The 15,910-nt window shown below is 46.1% G+C and overlaps 5 protein-coding genes across 5 annotated transcripts; 3 read left to right on the top strand and 2 right to left on the bottom strand.

The window, feature by feature from the left end:
- Positions 1-91: 91 nt before the first annotated feature.
- On the top strand, positions 92-1,108 carry LOC122619652. The gene is made up of 2 exons (XM_043796706.1): positions 92-244; positions 306-1,108. Exons 1-2 carry the CDS (start codon positions 205-207, stop codon positions 590-592), a joined length of 327 nt encoding a protein of 108 aa, XP_043652641.1. The 5' UTR covers positions 92-204; the 3' UTR covers positions 593-1,108.
- A 143-nt stretch (positions 1,109-1,251) lies between these two features.
- Positions 1,252-8,968, bottom strand: LOC122619651 (eukaryotic translation initiation factor 1A, X-chromosomal). Its single transcript, XM_043796705.1, has 3 exons — positions 8,832-8,968; positions 8,447-8,721; positions 1,252-1,973 (listed from the first exon to the last, which is right to left on the bottom strand). Exons 2-3 carry the CDS (start codon positions 8,648-8,650, stop codon positions 1,731-1,733), a joined length of 447 nt encoding a protein of 148 aa, XP_043652640.1. The 5' UTR covers positions 8,651-8,721; positions 8,832-8,968; the 3' UTR covers positions 1,252-1,730.
- Positions 4,121-5,619, top strand: LOC122619650 (lectizyme). Its single transcript, XM_043796704.1, has one exon. It carries the CDS (start codon positions 4,372-4,374, stop codon positions 5,374-5,376), a length of 1,005 nt encoding a protein of 334 aa, XP_043652639.1. The 5' UTR covers positions 4,121-4,371; the 3' UTR covers positions 5,377-5,619.
- A 125-nt stretch (positions 8,969-9,093) lies between the features above and the next one.
- LOC122619649 (vam6/Vps39-like protein) lies at positions 9,094-12,239 on the top strand. The gene is made up of 7 exons (XM_043796703.1): positions 9,094-9,287; positions 9,340-9,812; positions 9,872-10,121; positions 10,180-10,427; positions 10,482-11,365; positions 11,424-11,826; positions 11,882-12,239. Exons 1-7 carry the CDS (start codon positions 9,218-9,220, stop codon positions 12,182-12,184), a joined length of 2,631 nt encoding a protein of 876 aa, XP_043652638.1. The 5' UTR covers positions 9,094-9,217; the 3' UTR covers positions 12,185-12,239.
- Positions 12,240-12,473: 234 nt separating this feature from the next.
- Positions 12,474-14,132, bottom strand: LOC122621781 (homeobox protein Nkx-6.1). Its single transcript, XM_043799757.1, has 2 exons — positions 13,280-14,132; positions 12,474-12,982 (listed from the first exon to the last, which is right to left on the bottom strand). The coding sequence occupies exons 1-2, from the start codon at positions 14,130-14,132 to the stop codon at positions 12,474-12,476; spliced, it is 1,362 nt and encodes a 453-aa protein (XP_043655692.1).
- Positions 14,133-15,910: the final 1,778 nt, after the last annotated feature.

Below are 15,910 nucleotides of genomic sequence, written 5' to 3' on the forward strand. Positions count from 1 at the left end.
CGTTGCTATCGATTCATTCTTTGAAATCAAAATAGTTGGCAGCGCTAATGTATGGCAACGCTGCTCGAATTCCGTTAGGCGCCTGCGCGCTTAAATTTCAGAAATCTAACAAACCCACCCCAAAACTCTGGAGATAACTCTGTTTTTAGCCAGCTCAAGCTGCAGTTTTTGCACAAATAGTTAATAAAGAACAGAGACCTAATCATGTCTACCTATCCCAGTGCTTCCGCATCCCAGTCGACAGGTATAGATAAGATTTATTCCCTTCAATTAATCTGAAATATAAATAACCGAAACCGCACCAGGAACCTCTGACCTGGACACGGAGTCCGTGGAAGTTCTGCGGGAGCGTCTGAGCACCATGAAGCGGTTAATGGCCGAGCGGACGTCCCAGCAGCAAAACAACCCCGCCACCACGGAGGAGATCTTCTCCACCAAACGCCACCGCTCGGCGGGCATCATCGATGGAAACTTCCTGAGCATCGCGTTCGGAGGAGCTCTGCTGGTGATCATCACGGTCTCGGTGTACGCGTTCTACAATCTCTACCATGCCATACTCAAGAAGTTCCCTTCGCGCCACGAGGAGCTGTAAACGATGCCAAGTTCGATGCGGGTTTCCGCTTACACATATGTACGTGTTTCTGCATTTAATAATAAATTGTAGCATGAATTTTACTATCGAGAAGTGAAAAAACCTTGGAACGTCTGCTGTTTTGCATTCGGGTTAATCAACGCCATTTATTGGAGTTCAACTCATTACAAAAATCAATAGTTTTACCTTCGCTTTACTCTTTACACATCCATTGTTCGGTTCGAATTAGACTACAACTAAACAAGGAAAACTGAATGCATGGACAGCAAAAACCAAAGGGGCGCTTGGAATATGGTATGATTTGGATATTGCTAAATGAAAAACCATCAAAATATAACGCAGGTGTATAATAAAAAATAAAAACAAGACATGAGACGAAATGCTAAGAAGGAACACTTGGGGGATGAAGCTCAGATATATCTGGCGAAAACTCATGGATTTGACTTTGCTTACTCGCTAGCTAACCTCACATCTCTGCCTTTTGATCGTTATTATTATTATTATTATATATACCTTTCGCCTTAAATATTAGTGTTCGCTAAACTCCTATTTAATGTGTATGAGTTGTAGATTTCATTAATGTATTTTTTTGATCTTTTTTTTACTTTTTTCATTTGGTTCGATAGATTTGTTGGTAGATAAATAATAACTAATATCCGTTTGTTTTTCTTTGTTTTTTCGTTTTTAATTCAAATATTATTAGTTTATGTTTCGCAAAGTTCCATTTCTTGCACAGTGTAACAGTTCTACTATTTGTATTTTATAATTTGTTGTTTAAGGCGGCCGTAAATCAAACCGTTTTAATTTTGGAACCCACTTGGATTTCCGGAATAAATCAATTTTATAGGATATTGAACATTGAAATGGATAAAAATGAACTGATACTATTGGTTGGGTTTCGCAATTTAACTGCCGCTGCGCCGCTTTGTGGATGTTGGATTCATGGATTGGATTGAATGGAGGTTTGACTTCGAACAGGGCTCGGGGCTACCGGCTTTCTGCTTTTTACAATTGGTTAAATTCCCTACTATTCTCGAACTGACTCTGCTTCTGCTGGTGCTGCCGAGAAGGACGTGCCAGACGTTCCAGACGCTCCCACCGTCGTCGTCCCACCCGGCGCCACTTTGTTTCTTGTTAATCAGATGTTGTCCACGGAGTCGGCATCGTCCTCCGAGCTGATCTCATCGCCGAACTCGATGTCCTCGTCGAAGCCATCCTCCACGAACGTGACTGTCTCGTTGATGCGCACCGACTCGGGGAACTCGCCGTACGTCTTCAGGTTCCTGGCCTCGTCCGGGGTGTACTTGAGGATCACATCAGCCTTCGAGTCCTGGTAGTCACGCAATCCCACCAATATGATGTCGCCCTGGTTAATCCACACCTGAAAGTGCCAAGGGAATCCGTAAATAAACAATGTTATCTGCACTTTTTGGGAAAGGCCACGAATCTTTGTTTCTTTGTGTGGTGAGTAAGTCTTTGGGAAAAGGCAAACTCAATTTTGCAGCTTGTATTCCGTGTAATAGATAAAAGATAACTGATCTATGGCGCAGAGCGACTCCATTCCGGGAATTTCACAAATGGGCGCAACGAAGCGCCATGCTAACTGAGCAAACAAGAAAGTTCTATATTTGGTAAGAAGGTTCTGTTTTGAAAGTGACCATTGGCATATTTGGGCAGAATTTCGCAAGCAGAGGGCAGACGAGCTCACGTGAGGAGCTGGGGAGTAATTAACTCCTCGTGGATCCCAATCAGTACTTGAAGCAACCCATCAAACATTGATAAACTAAGATTATTGCGACTAGCCGACCACAAGACCCTCCAAACGAGTGAGAAGTCACATAGAGGAGATTGAATGGCCAACTGAATGGAGCGCATAACAGGCACTGGCTATTTCCACTGAAAAACGGAAGAATTCGCTACTGACGAGATAAGACACATTGAGATATCTCAAAGCCAATCACGAGCAAACCCGGTTTTGGTACTGGAGCGATAAGAAGGTACCTGCTATATAAATGGCAAGCCTCTTGAGCAAGTATTTACCTAATCGGATGCGAGTGCGCAGGAGGCCTGACAACAGATATAGAGATATCACCCAGTGACGTCAAGGCCAGATTGGCGATGTAGGATGTGGAAATGCAGCGAACTCTGCGGTGGCAATGAGAAAACCCCCCTTAATAGTAACTTACTCAACCGGCAGAGTCAACGACCTAGGGCAAGTTGCACTTGTCGAGTGATTCAAAGCCCATTCATAAAGTCACTTCCCAAAACCACTTCCTGTCACTGGCATTACGTCCAAGTGGGTGCAATATAAATTCCAGCGCCATGCATAGATGACACATATATGGAACCCGTTGACCACGTAAAGTTCGATAAGCGACGATACCGGGGTGGCTTTATATTTAATTAAACGGAATCGAAGCCACTGTCGCATAATTCCCACATTACGTATGCGTGCTGGAAATAAACAACCTTTTTGGGCCCTCTGCGAACTTTGGAGTATTTATCATCCATTAAAACGGAATGGATGGCAGCGTGCCACGGTTCTATCCTGCTATCTATCGGACCATTGGAAAACCAACACGATAGATCATGCCAAAAGCAAAGAATCGTGACTAAATTGAATCGAAATTGCCCTATTACGATTTCCAGCAGATAAGAGAACCGCCTTGGATGGGCCTATTCCCTATCCAAGAAAACAGCTGGCTGGGAAGCACCCGATTCCTCGACTGATTGCACGGCAGTGTGCCAATGAGTAAGTTAGCGAGTATGTGTGATCCGTCAGTGGATTGGCATTCGAGGCAGCAGGTCTCGATACTCTATATATAGACATAGACATCATTGAACTCCAGATTGCGCAGGCAGTTTGCACTGGTTTGCTCAGTTCGAAATAGGAATAATATGTTTGACTAATCCACAGATCGATTTCTGCAATAGGATAAGTATTAAGAGCGTTCTTTAAGCACAATATTATCAAATCACTGGCCGTAGTTCGTTGCGATTCATTATGAGCTTTCCATTTTAAATACTCCCATCGATAAAATCAGCGATAATGCTTTCATGGGTATAACCATTAATTCGGGATAATTCAATGTGTCATAAACATAACTACACTGGAACACAAGCTAACTTGTATTACTTAGTTATTACTATATACTTGATTAACTATATATATTGCAAATAAAGGCTGAAGAGCTCACTTCCCACGCTCTGCTTTTCCAGCAGCCAAGTACACACTTGCTTTACATAACAAAGTGTAGATTAGGACCGATTAGAGAGCCATCTCCTCAAGGTAGGGCATTCCTGGGCAAGACAAGCCCGATCCAAAGCACCTTAGACATGCCATTGGCACTCGCACCCTGCTATCTCAACTCGTCACTGATAGGGAACCATATATGGGGGCAGCCCGCTCGCGCTTTCTTGGCGATAAGGAGCCACCAATTACAAGTTGGGAAGGGAGACTCTCTCCAGAGAGGCTCTCCCTATAAATACAGCCCCCACTCGCCGGCGACGGGTAAATCCGAAATCGGCAGCAAGCAAGAGACACCTGAACAATTGAACACGGCAAACGCGGGCCGAATAAAGTGAATTCCATGCAAAAGCGAAACGGAATACAAGTGAAGTGCTATCGATACGCCAGAACAAGGGCGAAAAGCTAAAGCAGTCGCGACATCGAATCCCCAACCGAGTCGCGCCTCCACAACCAAGACCCAAGAACCGTCAAAATTACTTACTACTACCCGACGAATTCGTGCGGCGCGTGCAACCAGAGCGAGGACATCATGCTCTTATCCTACCGATGCATCTACTCGGTGCTGCTGTCCACCATAGCCAGCATTATGGTGGTGCTCAGCTCTGCATCCTCCGGCTCCATGCAGCTGCCCACCGTGCGCAAGTGCGGCGGTGGCGGCTCCACGGGAGCAGCCCACACCATGGCCATGAATTTGGCGGCCTACGGGCTGCTGGAGAACCGGATAAGCACTCTGGAAGCACCGCGACAAACGCACTGGACGAAAAAGTTCCTGGCCAAGCGGGAGGCGACTCCCCACTCGGCGCCGTACGTGGTCAGCATCCAGATGATGACACCCGATCAGGGCCTGGTCCACTACTGTGCCGGCACCATCATCAACGAGCACTGGATCCTCACGGCGGCCCACTGCCTCAGCTCTCCGCAGGCGGTGGAGAACTCGGTCATTGTGGCGGGCAGCCACGACATCCACGATCAGAAGGGCGAGGCGAGCAACATCCAAATGCGACACATCGACTACTACGTGCGACACGAGCTCTATCTCGGCGGAGTGAATCCCTACGACATCGCTCTAATCTACACCAAGGAGCCCCTGGCCTTCGACACCTATGTCCAGCCAGCCACGCTGCCGGAGCAGGATGCCCACCCCGAGGGCTATGGAACTCTGTACGGCTGGGGCAATGTCTCGATGACTGCGGTGCCCAACTATCCGCACCGCCTGCAGGAGGCCAACATGCCCATCCTGGACATGGAGCTCTGCGAACAGATCCTCGCCCGCTCCGGACTCCAACTGCACGAGACCAACCTGTGCACTGGCCCGCTGACAGGCGGCGTTAGCATCTGCACCGCCGACTCCGGCGGACCGCTGATCCAGCAGTGCTGCGAGGAGCACTTCGAGCAGGCCAACATCGTCATCGGCATCGTGTCCTGGGGCAAGATGCCCTGCGGCCAGAAGAACGCGCCCTCGGTCTTTGTCCGCGTCTCCGCCTTTACGGAGTGGATCAACCAGGTCATCAGCACGGCCACCCAGATCATGTAAGATGATCATCGGAAAGATACTATACAACTGGGGCAGATCCTCCCATGAATTAGCGCTCGAATGTGAAGATATCGAAAAACGAAATATACAAAAAAAAACACAAAAGATCGAAAAACCCAAAGAAAAATGTAGATTCTCTAGACAATCTCACTAGACTAATAAGATGAACAAATATAGAGTTATATACTGCCCCCATTCTAGTAATTTAGGACATAGACTAAGGCCCCAAAAACATGAATAAAATTGTGAATACTTAAATAGAACAAAGATCTCAACTGGCTTTTTATTTTTAGCTAATCTAACCGAGTAGGATGAGCGAAAATAGAATAAATGTGACCTATTTTACTCTCCAGTTACTTGTATTGCGTAAGAGAACTATCTTGTTTTCCTGACCAAAGTAGCTCAACAAACATGAACCAAAATAGATCGCACAACTCGCATTCCTTTAGTTTGGAATTAAATCCAATTGCGCAGATTGAATTTGAAAAGTGCGTACAACCCAGAGCTCCTCCAATTTTGGCCCAGTCGAAAGTGATTGTGAAATAAGCTGAGGGGCAGTCGGCCTGATAAGAATTTGCGATATATTCGCTTCTGTTGCTGGGCGGGGAGCAGGCGGAGTTGTTGGGGGACGAACCCACAACTCACCTGGCGCCTTTCCACGCATTAGTCATGCTCCCGAGCAGCGTCTGGCCAAATTAAGGGGCATCGGGAGCATGTTACGACTGTCAGATTGGGATCAGTGCGACTAGATTAGCTGGGAGCTCGTAAAGAGCGCTAAATTGCGGCCATCAGCTGACTTCTGGATGATTGACTGACTGCTGGGACAGCCTGTGCGAAATGATGGCCCTGTTTTGGGTCTAGACATCTGAGATCGAGCTCGTTGAACCTTGAGTCCAACTGCTGCACTTTGAGCCCCCAGGAACTGAGTAATTGGGGAGCGGTCAGCTGCAATTCCGCATTTGCAATTTCCAGGAATTATCAATAATTATTCAACTTGACAGATGGCCTAGAAATTGTGAAGCACCCAGGAAGCCATAAGGTATTCAAATGTTGTGGAACTGGCAAATCAATTATTGGGCATTTTCAATAATATAGATAAGTAAAGAAAATTAATTATTTCGTTATTTGTGAGAAGGATTAAATATTATCCCTGGGTTTTTTCAATTAAAGTGTGTCAGCTTTATTTACAAAATTACTAAGGCCTAAATTCCGCTTTATACACCTTATATAGACCAAACGTGTACATAAGTTTTGGTTAAAAATCTAATCAGACAAGTGCAAGCGCCAATAAATTCCTGAACAACTTGAAAAATTCGGAGTTAGTTCAATGGCAATTCAGCCACATGCACCAATCGAATCCCCTACTTTGCGGCCATTACATAACATAACATATCATTTCAAGATTAGGTGAGATTATAAATCCATTTACGGAGATCAAGGCGCGAACTAAGGAACATAAAACTACGTCGCACTTGTTTGCCAATTATAATTGGTTTTCTGTTTTTTGGCACCTCGGACACGACTCTCAACAGTAGATTAGATAAATGCCCCAACCCTTGGCCAAATGCGGTCAACGAATAAGTGCCAAGTCAGGGTGTTGCATGAGGTTAATTTTATGGCGCAGCACGTGCTGTGAACCTTTCAAATTCTTTCACCTGCTCCATTCGAAATTGCATGTGAATCTAAGAAGTCCTGTTTACTAATTCGATTTTTATAGTTGCAGTGGTGCAGGTGATTTACTTTGTTAATCTATGTCCAATAATTCTGTCCTAATTTATGGCGCTTATAAAGATAAAGAGTTCAAGATCTAACACCGGAATTCATTGGAATTCCAACTGAAAAAAGATCGCCAGCTGCGTTCTCCTTTTGCAAGGTGAACTTCGATTTCAATCGGTATATTTGCATTTACAATGCCAATATTTAGCAATTATCGTGGGACACGATTTTCAAGAGTCTGGAAATTTTTTGGTTGCGTAGTTACGTTTATAACTTCAAGTCTGATTTGCCCGCTCCGATTGGACTCCACTTCTGGTATTGTATATTTACTTGACACCCACTACAGCAGTGGAGACGTCACTAGTTACGCGGCGAGTCTTGACGCAGCCGATTTGGAATCTTGTTTATGACGCCCGTCTCCTGCGGCGTGAAGCACCATCCAAAATTTGACATGTGCTCATTCCTTTCGGAAGAACTGATCTAATCGCTTTATGGACGGCCACGACCACGACCAAGGCTAACTCAGGTAGATGATAAGGAGCAGCCCTATGTTATTTGCTGGCCTGCAGTTTGGCAACGCAAAAATGGTTATAAGGGAGGCTGTGTCAACAGGTATCTGGCGTAGCTATTCAAAAGCAGATGGTACACACAAAATCTTGGGTGATCGTAGGATACATATTCTCCAGTGGATTATCATGAAAATATCTCCAAAGCTATATTTTTTGAATTGAGCACGAACTAACTTCTTTATTTATGTGCTGCGTAAGCCTGATCCAAGGGATTCAAGTTGCAAATAATTAAAATTTATCGTACGTGGGATAATTTTATATTCATTAGATGTATTTCGAGGACCAATTGAAAAATATATACTAGCTTAGATTCAGAATCTCACTGATCATACTTTCGCATAAAACGGTATACATTGCATTAATAAAAGTATGTTCACTCTTATTTAAGTAGACAATACCGCCTAATACCGACTAGTACCGCCTTTATGAATTTCTGTGTATTTGCAGTGCTATTGCTCTGCTTTCATCTACATCAGTGCATAGGCACTTGTGTATTATTAATCAGCCCACACCGCCCGCTTCTCTTTTGTTAATGCATTCGCACAAGGACGATGACACCCACTCGATAATGGACCAGTGAAGAGAGTTGCAGACAAAGAGAGGCTAACATAAGGTATAGAAAGGTTACAAGTTGGCAGGGGCTGACGAAAAACCCCCAAAATCACAAAAACAGCCTGCATTTAAGCAAAAACAAAAACGTAAATACGTAGCATTCGCTGGCAATCAATGCCAAAGTGGCTTAAGAGAGCCGCCTAAGAGAGAGCCAAACAAAGAGCAGCACTCACCTTCTTGCGAAGTTTCCCCCGAATGTGACACAGGCGTTTGACGCCATCAAAGCACATTGCCTCCAGACGACCGTTGCCCAGCATCTTGGTCACCTGCGCGTACTCCTGCTGGTCCTCCTTGAAGATCAGCTCACGCTTTTCGAACTCGTTCTCGTTCTTACCACGACGACGATTCTTGCCTCCTTTTCCTTTATTCTTGGGCATCTTGGCTGTTTGCTGTTGTTGCTGTGCAGCTACTTCTGATGTTGTTGCTGTCTGCGGGCGTGTTGGCGACGCTGGTGAGGGATCAAAGTAAAACTGTTACTCAACAACTTCACTGGGCGGGTAATAATGCAATGAACACATTCGACTCGAAATCAATCGACAGAGTTGTTTCAAAACTTACAATTTTGTCAAATGTAAATGTGACAATTTCGCCTCGCTAAAGTGAAAAGGACTAGAGGTGGGCGGTTCCGTTAGGAACCAGTATATCGAACTGGTTCTATCGACTACAATGCACAGTCTGGCAACTTTCGTTTAAAATATTTCATTTTTAAATTTCTCTTAATTTTTCACCATAACCAAATACATTTTAAACTACAACGTATTCAAATTGTATTCTTTACTTTACTTATTTTAGGGACTACGCTATCATAATAAGCGAAAGCGTTTAGTAAATTGATTTACCTCTCAACATATCGATTCTATCGTTAGTGGTATTCCCAGCTGTTTTGTTTATAAGCTTTTTAGGAAAATAGGCGGAGGAAACCGAAATCCTCCGACTTGGCCAGGATGCACCAGGCCTACAGTGTTCACTCGATTCTGAAACAGGGCGTGCAGATAGAGTCAATAGCAGCATATGGTGAGTGGAATCTCCGGTGCACTGCTATTACTCACCGGGCGCATTGTTTCAGGCAACCATGTCATCTTGGGCACCCGCAGCGGACAGCTGATTATGTACTCTGTGGACGAGGAGACTGGCGTGGACATGCGGATGTTCAACAAGAACTTCAGCCGGAAACCGATCACCCAGATGGAGGTGATTGCCTCGGAGAATCTGCTCTTCGTGCTCACAGACTACCAGGTGCAGGTGTGTGACATTCGGCGGATTGAGAGCAACTTCGCCTTTATGCACAGTGCGCCCGATACGAAGGGATGCACCCTGTTCACCATGGACGTGGACACACCCAAGTCCACCACCGGACGTGTGGCCACCGTAATTCGTGTGTGCTGCGCCATCCGGCGGCGCCTTGTGTTCTTCTTTTGGAAGGAAGACAAGCTGAATTCCCTGGAACTGAGCATCGATCTCAGCGATATACCCAGGACACTCTGCTGGGTGGGCCATGCTGTTTGCGTGGGCTTTAAAGACGAATATGTGGTCTACGATGTAAGAATGGATTTGAGTGCCTGTACCTTGTTTGTAAAGCCCTGCATATCCCATTCTAGATATCAGGAAAATCACCAAAGAAGCACGACCTATTCCTTACCTCCTCCAGTATCAGCAGAGATCCCTGCATCTGCCTTATCCGCAACAACATGTTGGGCATCTCCAAGGACAGCTACCTCGTGGTGGTAGATCCCAGCCAGTACAAAGAGACAGATGGCAGCAATAACTCCACAGATGTAAGACCGGGTGCAATGGAAAGCAATAGTTCCCTAACTCCTCTGCTCTGGTCAAGTCCGCTTTTAGATTTGGGTACGATACCATCAATTCTTTTTAAACCACTTTAAAAATCGAATTCTGTTGATTACAGTCTGGGATGAGCCATTCGCTGTGGGTCGTGTCAACAACGCCATTGAGGTGCGCAGCCTGGTGGGCAAGGACACCCTTGTCCAGACCATTCCCGAACTTCAGAAGACGAAATTCCTCGTCCACGCAGACAAGGGAACCATCTTTGCCGCCGCCACCTCCGAGCTCTGGTGCATCCGAATGGTGGAAATCCCTATCCAGCGACAGCAATTGCTACAGCAAAAAAAATTCCAACTGGCCATTGAGCTGACGGTGAGTCCGGAGAAAATATCTTAACATGCCTACTACAACAAGCACTATTTTAAGCAAATCTCCGATGAACCGGCCGCGGACCGAGCCCAAACCATTCGCCAGATACACATGCTCTATGCAAAAGAGCTCTTCACCAACAAGGAGTTTTCGGCGGCCATGAAAGAGTTTGAAAAGGCGGCTATAGATCCCTACGATGTGATAAGACTGTTCCCAAACTTGGTGCCTGAGCCAAAGCCCGGCACCGAGGACATCACCGTGCCTACGTCCAGTACTCCTGCGCTAGAGGATGGCGACCTGGAAAACGCCTATTTGGCACTGATCGAGTATCTGGCTTGGGCCCGGCAGCGGGAAGTGGTCAAGCTGCGCGACACCAAAAGTAGTTCAAAATCCCTGCTGGAGATCATCGATACCACGTTACTGAAGTGCTATCTGCAGACAAACGACTCACTAGTGGCACCGCTGCTACGTCTGAACCAGTGTCACTTAGAGGAGTCGGAAAAGACGTTGAAGAAGCACAACAAAATCTCCGAGCTGATCATCCTGTACCAGATGAAGGGCAAGCACAAGGATGCTCTTAAACTGCTTCGAGAGCAGGCGAGCATCGAAGGATCTGTGCTGCAGGGGCGCAAGCGTACAATACGCTATCTTCAGGAGTTGGGTGTGGATCATCTGCCGCTGATCTTTGAGTTCGCTGACTGGGTCTTAAACGAAAATCCCGAAGACGGCCTGACCATTTTCACAGACGAACTTATTGAAGTGGAGTCCCTGCCGCGTGCCAAAGTTCTTGACTTTTTGATTAGCAAGCACAAAGCACTTGTCATTCCCTATTTAGAGCACGTAATCACTGAATGGAAGGACAGCAACACCCTGCTCCACAACGTGCTCCTCAAACAGTATCGCGAAAAGGTGCAACGGCTTCTTGCTCAGCAGGAGAAAGGGTGAGAGTCTGTCAGTCTCCTGGTCCAGAATTGTAAGTTAAACTCTTCTGCTTTTTAGAGAGGAAGTTCCCGAACTCATTCCAATGCGAGCCAAGCTGTACAAGATGTTGGAGGAGTCCAACAGCTATTCGCCGGATCGCGTGCTAGAGGAATTTCCCACCAACATGCTGTTGGAGGAGCGCGCCCTGATTCTGGGCAGGCTCAAAAAGCACGACAACGTCCTGTCCATCTACATCCATGTTCTCGGAGATGTTGTCAAGGGAACGGCCTATGCGGAAGCCCATTACAAAGATGACGAGCATATATTTCACACACTCATTAAGTGCATACTAATACCACCAACTCAACCGCCCTATGACAGCGTTCCCTTGCATCCCGATTTCTCGCAAGTGAATCTAGAGGTCGCCCTGGAAATCCTCAACACCCACGCAACCAAAATCGATCCATTTGAGATCTTCGAGGTGATGAAGGCACAGGCTTATTGTTCATATTTCTCAACTACTTTCGATTTTGCAGCACCTTCCCGATGATCTGCCGATGCCCCAGCTGGAGAAGTATTTGGAGAAATCAATACGTAAAAAGATGGCCGACAAGCACGAGATGCAGATGATGTGCGGCCTCTTGGAGGCGGAGGCCACACGCCTGGAGAATGCGTTGGAGGCGCAGCGAGACATTAGCTTCGAGTTAAACGAGTCTAGTGTGTGCTCCGAGTGCAAGAAACGCTTTCAAACCCAGTCCGCCTTTGTGCGCTATCCAAACGGACAGATCGTGCACCTATCCTGCCACGATCGCATCGCCAGGGCGGCTGCGCAGCAATAAATAAAATACTCCAATGTGATAACTGATCGAAGTATAAAGTGCGAATTGAATGAAACTGTCTGTATTATTCTGTTTCTATAAGAGATTTGCTTTTCCAGAACTCGTGGGTAATGGGTTTTACCGGAATGCTGCAATCAGATTAGCTTACATGGTTTGCTTAAATTAATGGTAAAAATTGCTGTGGGGCTAGTTAACAACAATAAAAGACAAGCAGAAGTAAAGAAAACCGATATTGTACATATTTATTTGACTATATTTACAGGAAACTGGCTTTGCACTGGCGTGGTATTTAGGCCTCCTCGCTGCCGTCCATGAGGCTGTCGCCGTCCAGGGAATCGTTGCAGATGGACAGATCCGACTCGGACTGCGCTCGACTCAGCGGCGGCAATGCTCCTGAAAGCGACAACGAGTGCTTGCTGTCCTCGTTGTCCTCCTCTTGCAGGCTGGGCGAGGCTGCACTGCATCCGTTTGTGCGATCCGTGGACGCAGAGTGGGCCGCGTTTGCCGCCACGGACCCTTGATTGCCCAGGATCGACGTGCCTGGCAGTTGAGTTTGCCTTATCAAAGCCAGCCGCTGTTGTGTCAGCTCCAGATGGTGCTTGCGCCACTTGATCCGCCTGTTCTGGAACCACACCTTCACCTGAGCCTCCGTCAGCTTCAGTGTGTGGGCCAAGTAGAGCCGCTCCGGGCCTACCATGTACTGCTGGCGCTCGAACTCCGCCTCCAGGCACTCCAGCTGCTCCGGCGTGAAGATTGTCCGCACGCGCTTGTTCTTCAGCGCGCTCTTCTTGTGCGAGTCTGGGGAATACGGAAATGATGGTCAGAGATTGTAATTCACACTAAAAGCTATCCACTTGATTTAGTCGTATTTGTGGCATACAAATATTTGATCATCATAGTTTACGTATACGATACGTACTAAGAATTATAAATACTAGAAAGCAATCTTTAAACGAAGAAACGAATGGAAAGAGGAACTATTTAGCTTTTATATGTTCACTTCGCAGAATTTTATACGGAATATAGTAAGTAAAGCTATTTATACCCACTTGGGATATAAGTATGGGTTACTCAGAAGCTGGAACACCTCCTTACCCGACTTGAGTTTCTCCCGCTGAAAGCTTAGGGAGGCCTGTTGCTGGGCGTGGTGTTGCTGGTGGAGCTGCTGCAGGCTCTGCAGGGCGGAGGGAGCCGCTCCGACGGCGGCGGCAACGGCCGCGAATCCCGCCTGGTGAGGATGTGGATGCTGGTGTCCGCCGTGCAGGTATCGTCCATTGCCGGCGCCACTATCACAATTGAAGTTGTTTACACTGTGGCTGTTGTTGTTGCCACTGTTGCTGCTGCCGTTGTTGTTGTCGTCGCCGATGTTGTTGTTGTCGTGCAGGGAGAGATTGATGGCATTGTTGTAGTCCTTGCGCTGGCTCTGCAGGCCCAAAATGGCGGCGATGGTGAAGGACTTGCCCACGTCGAGGGAGGAATGCGCCGCTGCCGCCTCGATGAGCTGCGCGTGCGACGTCGCAGTGGCTGCCGCCGCCAACTGTTCCCGGTGGTTGCTGTTGCTGTTGTGGCTGCTGTTGCTGCTGCTATTGTTGCTATTGCCGGTGGTGGGTGTCGGTGGGTGTGGGTGTGGGTGGTGGCCATCCTGGTGGTGGGTGTGCAGCTGCTGCTGATGATGATGTTGCGGCTGCAGCTGATGATGTTGCTGCTGCTGGTGCTCCATTTGGTATGAACTCTGACCCGCCGAGACGGCGACCGCCGCTGCTGCAGCCGCTGCCAGCGCTGCATGATGCGGTTGACCATGTGCATGGATGCCCCCACCCAATGCTCCAAGTCCAGCGACCGCCGATGCCCCGCCGCTGCCGCTGCCGCCGCCACTGGCTTGTGTGTTATGCAATGCCAGGAAGTGCGACAAGGGATTTGCGTGATATTTGGAAGGATTCTGCAGCATGCTTAGGTATTTGCCACTGTCTCCGAGTTGTCGTCCGCCTTCTGCCGCTGGCCTTCGGGATTCCCGGTCGCTCTGCAAATGGGAGAAATGCCTCTGTTTAATTGTTGTGGAGTTTCTGCTGTGGAGTTTCTGTGGCTGCCAGGTGTCAACGACTCCCCGATTAAATCCACAATTAAGTGAAATGTGATCCCTGCCTGAAGAAGTTGCTCTACCATGAAGTGCTTGGTCAACTCAGCTCAGCGGTGGGGAATGGGACAATGGAACAGCAACTGGTTAGGACGGACCCTTGATGACTTTCCCTACACATTGACAATTTTTGAACTGTTTTCTGTATTATTACTTAATAAAAAGTTATCAATCATAAATGCATCAAGTAATGTTTAATTGTATTTTTAAAAAATTCGCTTCGTAAAGTTCAAGAGAGATATTACATCAATTTAAAAATAAAATAAAAAGAACTTGAGGTATAAACGGGAAAACTCACATAATAACACAAAGGTTTTCTTATTTTCTTTAGTACAGGAAACTCAGACTTTCCTTATGATTAATTAGGCCATATAACCTTTGTAAATAATTTCCGCCTTTCATAACAAAGACTATAATTTTTAAATACTAGCTAATCTAAAATAATTTCTATAAGTGTGTCGTTTGCTTAATGGCAGCTCCTCTCGCTCGCACGCATTGCCATTGCCCAGGTGAGCCACACCTGAATCGTTTTGTGGCAATGTGATAGCCTAATTGAGACTTTGTCACAGTTGCTGCTTCATTGTGGCAGATGTAGCTGCTCTTCCAGGTGCGTGAACCACCATGCCGTCAGTACTGCTGTCGCCTATTGTTTGTGCTTTAGGCCAAATATGCGAATGTCTCAAGCTGCATTTAAGCTGATTTGACTAAACATGCGAGGCTAATGTCGTGTGCTGGCCAAATGAGCTTCATTAGGAGAAAGCCAATTGGGTGTAACAAGTGAATTTCGCACACATTCCGGCTGGGAAGCCCTGATCCTGGGAGAGAAGCTAGTGTGTTGTCCCATTTCGTATCTTTATAATCACATATCCAGGTTGAACAGCCTTTGTTTAATGTGCAAAGTAAAAATGAAGGAGCAACACATTAATAATGGTATACAACTAATAAGAACTCATGAGGCCGCATAAGCGCACATTTAAGATGCTTACTTAATAAAAATTTAACTTTTGAGAAGAAGAACTTTTGAGGCCGCATAAGATGCTAACTAAATAAAAATTGAATCCATACTCAGCTATAACGCATTAAAAAATTTCAAAATTAAGCCATTTATGTCATTGAAAACCCAAAATTTAGATCCATTTATCTTTCTTTTTTTCTTTGGGATCTGAGTAAATGATAAATCTTGAAATTATACATCGTTCCTATCAACTTCTACAATTCCCATTCAAATATTTAAAACGTTTAAAATAGGATAGTGTTATTAAAAACAGCAATAGAAATCTTTTTTAGTAATCTTGCATTAAAAAGCCGACGGTACTCGATTTAAAGATGGCAATATTTACAAACCTTTTATGCCAATGGAATTTTAATTACATCGATTTCAATTGCAGATGTAATAAAATCAAAAGTTAATCCAAGCGTGAGTTTATCAGTTTTCGGGACATTCACTATTATTTTCACCAACACAGTTTTCTGTCCGAAAATCAGCTTTTCCGACGGCACTGCAAAAAGTGTTGCCTACAGTTTTGCGCCCAACGGCAGTAACGGAAATCGAATCGCAAATCGAGCGGAAATCTAACTGCCGGAAACACATG

The sequence above is a fragment of the Drosophila teissieri genome, chromosome 3R, assembly GCF_016746235.2.
Source record: "Drosophila teissieri strain GT53w chromosome 3R, Prin_Dtei_1.1, whole genome shotgun sequence".
Taxonomy (NCBI): Eukaryota; Metazoa; Arthropoda; class Insecta; order Diptera; family Drosophilidae; genus Drosophila; species Drosophila teissieri.